At 48.8% G+C, this 8365-nt stretch overlaps 1 protein-coding gene across 5 annotated transcripts in view; it reads right to left on the reverse strand.

Moving 5' to 3' along the window:
- Nucleotides 1-8365, reverse strand: part of CTIF (cap binding complex dependent translation initiation factor) — a 92305-nt gene that overhangs the window by 17995 nt on the left and 65945 nt on the right. For 4 of the 5 annotated variants that reach the window (XM_010725149.3, XM_019610272.2, XM_010725146.3 and 1 more), the window contains 2 exons: nt 6538-6979; nt 4785-5114 (listed from right to left, as the gene is read on the reverse strand). In XM_010725149.3, the coding sequence (XP_010723451.1) occupies nt 4785-5114; nt 6538-6979 (772 nt within the window). The remainder of the gene's footprint in view (nt 1-4784; nt 5115-6537; nt 6980-8365) is intronic. The other variant, XM_010725145.2, reaches the window with a different exon arrangement.

Here is an 8365-nt window from a genome sequence, read left to right on the forward strand (position 1 = left end):
TCAAGGATGAAAAATATCAATTAATCTGTTCCCAATTGCTCCAGTAGATGATGCTGGCCAACACATCCTCTTCCAGTGGGACATTAGCTGATATGTTCTCCATTGGTACCCAGATGATGTTGGCCAACACATCTTCCTCCAGTGTGAGACAGGTGATGCTGGCCAACGTGACCTCCTCCAGTGGGACTCAGGTGATACAGGTGAACACGTCCACACCCTACACACACTGCAAGCTCTCTGTCTCCAGTTTCACTTACTGATTCTCCTGGCCCAGAGGTGATATCGGTGCTGGGTTTCCAGCAGTGCCAGACAGCATTTTTCCATATGCTCCTTCCACCCTGCTTTATTAAAAAAATAATGCAGTGCATCTTGCTCCTCACCTGAGCGCACTGCATGTCTGCTCCCTGAGGTTCCTGCTGATGGGGTCAGGAACCAGCCCTGGGAAATCCCTCACTTTACCCCACTTTGGGGTGCTGCAGGGTGGTCCCCGGGTCAGGTGATGCTTTTTCAGGAGCTCACCCCAAACACCTCCATCCTGGGGGCACAGAGACATTGCCAGCAGCTTGGATTCACCTCTTACACTCAACCACATTCTCTGTGCCCCCACGTTATTGATGGGGGGGGCCAACATGGGAGCAGGGATTTCCCAATCCTGCAGCAGTCTGACCTGGATTGATGCAGGGCAGTGGGAGCAGATGGCCTGGCAGGCTGCTGCATTAACTCGGCTGAGTCCCCGGGCTGGCAAACCTCATCCCATGTCCTGAGGATGGATTTGAGCCTTTTAAGAGAAAATGAGTCCTCTCCCCAACAAAACCAGTGAGATGAGAGCAGCTTTTAAGACTCCATCCACCTGGTGCAAGGAGTTCTTAATGTTGGGAGAATTCCTGAATTTCTTTGCATTTGGATGGATTTTCAGGCTTTTTTCTGCATTTTTTTTTTCCCCAGGGCTGGGATACCTCACTCAGCCCTGAGTATCCTCACCCCAGCAGTGGTGGGAGCAGCTCGGGGCTCCCCAGCGGGCAGCAGTTGCCTGGATCTGGCTGGGTTTTTGCAGGCAGGCTGTGGGCAGGCTGCACAGTCCACAGTCTCCACCTAGAGCCCAACAGAGCCTCTGCTCAGTGCTGCAGGATCCGTCCATGCCTGACGCACCAGGAGCTGGGGGAAGCTCCATGCCCAGCCTGGGGGGGATGCTCTCCTCGGAGATGGTGGGACCCCAAACCACATCCTGAGCTTACAGGGGGGCTGAGCCCTGCCATGGCCCAGCTCACTCCTCCCACATCCTTGTGCTCAGCACGGCAAACACTGCCCTTTGCATTCTGATTTATCAAAGGGAATCAATAAGAATCAAAGAACAACTCAGGTCAGAAAAGACCTTCAAGATCATAAATCCAACCATCAGCTGGCGGTTGATTCTCCAGTATTAATGCCACAACATTCTCACACAAAAGGGATTCCAGCTCAATTTTACTCTTCTATAAAGTCTTTTGTCTTACAGAAGACAAGACCGGGCTTTACCAATTTCCTGGATGTCTCTCTCCAGAAGTGCTCCCTTTGAACATCCCCAGTCCAGCACAGTTCACACAAACACCAGTGTGAGTCACGCCAGAAGTCTCAGGATTTGAGTTCAGGTTTTGAAACTAGAGAGAAGCACAGAACCGAACCATGGAGCAGCTCTCACTGGGGTGTCAGGAGGTTAAGCAACCAGAACCTCTCAGGACAAGTTCTGTGTTTGAGCAAGCACAAGGCTGAAGAGCACCAGAAGAATCCCTGCAAGGATATGCAGCAGGGTTTATAATTGGGTATGCACTAGGGTATGTAACTGGTATGTAAGGGTATGTAAACATGTATGCAGTAGAGCACGCAACTGGGTATGCAGAAGGGCACGCAAAATTGTATGCAGAAGGGCATATAGTTTGGTATACAGTAGGGTATGCAATGGGGAATGCAACCGGGCATGCAGGAAGGTGTGAAACAGCAATAGCTCTTCTGGCCCTTGGCTCTGAGGTATCTCTAAACACAGAGGCTTCATCTCAGGCTGAGTGCACGTGTGAGCCCTGCGATGGGTTGTGCTGGGCACTGTGCAGGGATGCACCGTTCATTTCTTTTTCTTTTTCTTTTTTTTTCCTAAGGAAAGTATCAGCCTTCTGTTTGATGTGTTGTTGGCTGGGTTGCTAAGGGGAGCAGTGTAAAATTACAGCCCCAGTGATGTCCTCTCTAATAATATACTCCGCTCTGCATAGCTCGGATGCAGACACATCTCAGCTATAAAGAGCACGGAGATTTCACCAGAGGAATACTCCAACTAATGTTACATGTGGAGGGTTTGTGGAAACTGCTCAACACCTCCCCACCAAAGAGAAAAGCACAACGGCCAGCAGAAGCCAGTGGCTGATGCTACGACAAGCAAAAATCTCCTGCAGGAGCCTTCGATTTACTAATTACAAAGGGACCTACAGAGGGGCAGAGAAACCACGTATCTATCCACCAAGACATTTTCCATGCCATTGTCCCCCAAGGTCCCCAGTTCAGCTGTGTCCATCACAAGGGCTCACATAGCCCAAGATCACTCCTGGTAACAAAACAAACCCAACGAGGAGAAATCCCAAATGGAACTCAACAAAGAGAAATCCCCAAGTGAACCCAGCAAGGAGAAATCCCAAACCAAATACAACAAGGAGAAACTCCAAACTGAACCCAAAGAAGAGAAATTCCAAACCAAATCCAGTGAGGAGAAATCCAAAGCAAACCCAATGAGGGTAAACTCCAAATCAAACCAGGCCCAGCACCCAGCTTAGAGTCAGCAGCATTTCCCCAAAGCTGCCCAGCCATCCACCCCACAGCATCCCAATGTGTTCCCAGCATCCAAACTCAACAGCAGAGCTTAATTTGGTACCAAAACACACAGAGAGGACAAAATGTAATCCCCGGTATTCCCAACATCCAGCTTGTTTCACACCAAGGCAGACACTCTGGCAACCTAGATTCATTGGCCCTGTCTCAGCCAGGAGGGGCTCTTCAGAAGAGCTGCTGGCAGGGAGGAGATTCACAGCCATTTTGCTCCTAACAAAAAAGGACAAACAAGTCCATCCTGCCCAGCCCTTCAAAACAGAGGCATCTGCCAGCACCATATGGGGGAGCGTGGCGCAGAAGGGCACTGCAATCTTTATCACACCCTGCTGCAGTGAGCTACTTAGGTCCAGGGATTGGATTAGTCTGAAAGGTGCCGGAGAGACAAAAATCCAGCCCTGGAGCAAATGTTTTATTAGAGGTTTTTAATTAATGGGAAATGATCTAGAAATAGCTGTTGGAAAACATCTGTCTGATGGTGGAGAGGTCACGGCTGGAGCTTGGCAACAGCGGGTTTTTCTAAGCACTGCCAACTCCTCAATTTCACAGCTTCTGTTCCCCGGACATGGTTCCATCTCTAAACCTGAATGTGCTTCAAAAAGACTGATTTGGGGCTGACCAGAGGATGCCACAAATCTGTGTGGATGCACTGATTCTTCTGTTTGGAAAAAGAGCCAACTGTTTGCAGAATGTCAGGATGCTTTACTATCAAAACGAAGTGCTTCCTCATTTCTGTTTCTCTGCAGCTTTCCAAAGCAGGCACTGTGCTCCCTCCCTGCACCCTGAGCACGGTGAGCTGAGTTCTGTGCTCCTGGGAAGCACTCAGGGACTCTCTGGAGAAATGAGATCTATTATTTATCCTGCTCTTGTGCCACAATGAGCTGGATGTGAATCCATTCATTACTGCACACAATGCTGCTGCACACATCAGCTTGCTGGGTCTGCTGGAAGGGGTTTCCATTATTGTTCCTTCTCTGTCTGCTTCCCTTGTTGATAAGCATCACCACGACACAAGACCAGATAGTGACCTAGCCTAAAAGACCTAATAACCAAACATTAAAACCCCTTAATGTTTTAAAAATGACAAATATATTGGTTACTTGGTCTCAGCCATAAAACTGAACTTAAGAAGTCCTCCTTCATTGCACTCTTTGGAAATACAAATCATGTTGGCCATGGAGATCCCTTTCCAATGACACTGTGGCTGTTGGGTGGGGAAGGAGCCATCCTGCCCTCCTTGGTGTGCTCTGGTACCCATGTCCACCCTCACCTGGATCCCCTCATCTTCACCCCCACCCTCCTCATTCTCAGCCCTTCCAGCAGCCAAAGTCTCAAAAGAACAGGGGCTCAGAGAAGAATATTGAGAGATACAAGAAGAAATACAAGTTGGCTTTTGCGATGCATGTGTCATAGGTACTTGAAGAAAGCAGCAGAGCACCCTGGCTGGAGGATCCAGAACTACTACAAACAAGAAGGAAACAATGGCAGATGGAGATGGAAGACCTGCCCATGGTAAAGGACTGATTGCTAGCGCAGCAGAGCTCTGAATCTGATAGACAACAGAGTATTGTCTTATCAGCTTTCCTCTCATTTCCACATGGAAATCTGTTGCCAAAAATATATGTGTTTCTAGACCAAGTTTTAATCTCCGAAAAAAAAAAACAACCCAAAAAAAGAAAAAAACCACCCAAGCACAACCAAACATCCCCACTGAGCACTGCTGACGTGGGTGCTGCTGCCCACAGACCTTGAAGGCAGTGGAGATGGCAGAAGATGACAGCTAGCCGTTACGGATTGGCACCAGTAAAATTGGAGAAACACTTCTCATCACGTGGGCTTGAAAGGAATTTGGTGAAAGTTCAGCTCCTGCCCAAAAGCACGGTAGGACCAGGTGGGGTGAAGCTGCAAGCACCTAACTAAACACTCCAGCTCTTTACCTGCAGCATGTTGAGGAGCAGACTCCGGAACTTGGTGCCTTCCACCATGAAGAGAGCCATTTTGTCACAGAGCTTGGCAGCTGTGGAAGCAAAGCTGCGGTCTGTCACTGCTTTCTGGTAGATGGTTTTAACTATCTCCCCGAGCATTTCCTCAGAGTTGGTGGAGTTCTGAGCCTCCTCCATGAAGGTGGTCAGCTTGGAGTCAACGTCACTGCTGTTGTTACGCATGCTGTTAAGGATTTCAATTAATTTGTCCATTTTGTTCTTTTCAGGATGGGTGGTTTCCACTGTGACTTCGTCCTGGTCCGTGAAAAGGGAAAGACAAGGCGTCTGTTACACAAGGAGAAAACAGATAGGTCAGCCCTTGTCCTTCCACAAAGTGCAAAGGGGGAAAGGGTTGGGAAGACATACAGACAGACCCAACAAAATCAGAGCATCCCCATCTCAGCACTGAAAGCAAGCAGTGTATGAACCCCAACCCATAAATGTTAGGTTTCCTCATTTCGCCCAGTACTCAATCCCAGATTCTTCCTCATCAGCTCAAGGAGATGTGCTCAAGGCTCCAAGCTGGAATGCCCAGCTCAGACTGGCATTCTGCCTTCTTCTGAACATTCAATCAAACATTTGTCCATCTCTCCCCACGCATCCAGCCTGCTCTGGTCTGCTCCCTTCTCCTCCCGTAGTTCAGTCTTAACAGATATTGCACCAGAGCACCAGAGCAAATCTGGAGCAATTTTTTGGACAACCCCAGCAACCAACTGACAAAGCAGCTGTGTTGACTACACACACCCAAAAGTGAGTGCCTATGGGAAGTCTTTCTTACAAGATTCTAAATCCACAAGACAGGCACTGAAGTGAATACTCTGAAAGTCTCTGCTCTACTCCCGTTGCTTTAAATAACATAAAAATAATGAACAAAATCTCTTCCTCCCCCTCGTGCCACATACATAAATAGTAAATGCACATACACTCAAAGGTGTACATTCCCAACATGCACTCCCATGGAACTGTATATGTTCAGGTTATTTTTGCTCCACTTTTTGAAAATCTCATTGGAGATACCCCCACGAATGCATTTTCCAGTCTGAAAAGAGAATCTCAAGAGAAGGAATCTGAGCTGCACAGGGGGCAAACGGAGATATCATCTCCAAATTCCTCAGAAATCTGAGTCTGAATATTGTTTCCAGAAAGGATTTCTCCTCCGTCACTTGCAAGCAATGGTTTTGTTATTGTTGGGTTCTTGGAAGGAAGGGGGAAAGATAAGGGAGTTTCAATTCATTACTGAGATAAATGCATATCAACTTGAGAGTAGCTGACTCCAAACATTCAGCACTCAAAGCACAGTATTAAGCTCTAGTTCTTTAATTGCAGATACAAATTGCCTTTTTTAGGCCTCTTTGGGAGCAGATGAGCCCTGCAGACTGGAGGCAGTCTGCTGAGATCACTGCTGAGGAGGGAGAGCCCACGTGGTAGCTTGAAGTGCCCCATCCTTGCAAGTGATGGAAGAGTTCCTGATCTTGGAAAACTCCCCTTAGGAGCAACCTCACTGAATGAGCCTTAATGCTGTGTCAATAAAGGGCCTCCCAAAGAAGCACAAAGACACTTCAAGACAAGCAGTGACACCAGGAGATCAAGAGAAGTTGCGTGCACTCATGGAAAGGTCTCCTGAGCCCAGCCCACCTCTGCATGGAGCACGGCCAACCACCAGGCTCCTGGAGAAGGGGAAAGCCAAAGTTCCCCTAAGAAATAATACCTTTTCTTTTAGCCTCCTCCGCAGCCTGTCTTTGGAAGACTGAAGCAAGTTGATCTTGGGCCTTTCCCCAACGCGCTCGTGAATGCTGTCCTTCCTCTTGGTCTCCACCTCTGGGCTGTATGGCTGGGACTGCTTCTCCACCGCCTCCGGACTGCGCTGCGTCTCCGCAGGACTGTGCCCTGTGCCAGCGGAGGTGTCCTCGATTTTCAGATTCTCAGTCTCTTTGGTGTTCCTGTGCGTTTCTTTGTCATTGGGTGAGTGCTTCTGGTTGTGGTGCCATCGCCGGTTCTGGCTGTAGCCATGGTGGCCTGGTCTACCAGAGGAGTGAGGGGCCTGGCCTCCTTGGTAGAGCTTCTGGTGATCTCTGTTGTGTTTGGTACCACCTTGCTGATGGTCTGCGTGCTGCTGGGACTTGTTCCCACCAGGAAGTCTCTGCTGTCGCCTGAAAAGTCAAAGGAAGACATGAGTACATTCTTTCTGTGTGGACTGGTAGAAAAGCAACAAGAATGAGGGGCATCTTTTCTGAGCAGGGTACCAGAAACCATATTTATCCATAAAATGGCTTAATTCATGCAATGTCTCCATCCCCGGAGGTGTCCACGGCCATGGACAGAGCCCTGGGCAGCCTAAGCTGGTTGGGGGGCACCCACACCACTGCAGGAGGGGGGCTTTAAGGTCCCTTGCAACCCAAATATTCCATAGTTGATTGGTTCTATGATTACTAGATTCCCTTCCAACTCAATCATTTTATGGTTCCATGATCTTTAAGGTCCCTCCCCAACCCAACCATTCCATGGTTTTTTAGATCTGTCATCACTGAAATCCCTTCCGATCCAACCACTCAATGCTCTTTTGGTTCTGTGATTCTTCAAGGTCCCTTCCACCTAACCATTTTGTGGTTCTAGGATGGTAACATGGTTTTGGTTTCTAGAAATATCTCTCCTATGTCCCTGTGTGAGATACTTCTTGCTTCCACACTCTGCCATGGAAGAGTTCGCCAGCCCCAGCCCAGCAGTGGGACATCACATAGGGACGCAACGTCAGGAGTTCTCCAGTGATTTGCTAGACAGACAAGGGCCCAACAAGCTTGTTGTTGCCAAGACTGCAACTTCCCATAAAACCCAATAGCCTAATGGAAGAAACACTTTGGCAGCCCCTTTGCTTTTGCATTCTAACTTTGGCTTCTGCATCCAATCATCTCCAGTGATCTGCCCAGCTTGATTAGGGCTCTCAGTTGCAGCCACTGCTGCAGAAAGAGGGCCTAGAAAGAGGGAACTTTCCTCTTGTTCCTCCTCCAGAAAGCCGGAGTGAGCAGAAATTCCTGCCAGCAGATGTGGCTAGAGCATCTTGCACCCTCCCATTGAGCTTGGACATCACACATTTCTACATGGGCTGTCAAGACAACATTATCATGGCTTGCAACACACACACACGTGAGCAGAACAGTGGAGGAAGAGCAAAGGCCTTCTGTTACCCAAAGGGCAAAGCTTTGGGTCATTTAATTTCCATAGTAGAGCTCTGAGTGAGCAGGAAGGGGCCAATCACAACTCTACCAGTGGCTAAGTCAGCCCCAGAGCCAGCTGTCAGCCGAGCTGTCCCTCCTCCGAGCTCTAAGGCAGCCACAGGAGCTCCAGACCCACACTGGGAAGCCAACTGGCTCCCAGCACAAAGCTCAGTGCTGGTGCTTGGCTGCAGTGCAATGAGCACACAGGTTCTCGGTGGCAGGGGAAGGAATCTGTGTTTAGTCTCAATCCATCAAATCCAGTTTTCAGAGATATTCAACCTGTTTTCTTCGCAAGCTGAATGGCAGGGAATGAAAACAAAACAG

Source organism: Meleagris gallopavo, chromosome Z (assembly GCF_000146605.3).
Source record: "Meleagris gallopavo isolate NT-WF06-2002-E0010 breed Aviagen turkey brand Nicholas breeding stock chromosome Z, Turkey_5.1, whole genome shotgun sequence".
Lineage (NCBI taxonomy): Eukaryota > Metazoa > Chordata > Aves > Galliformes > Phasianidae > Meleagris > Meleagris gallopavo.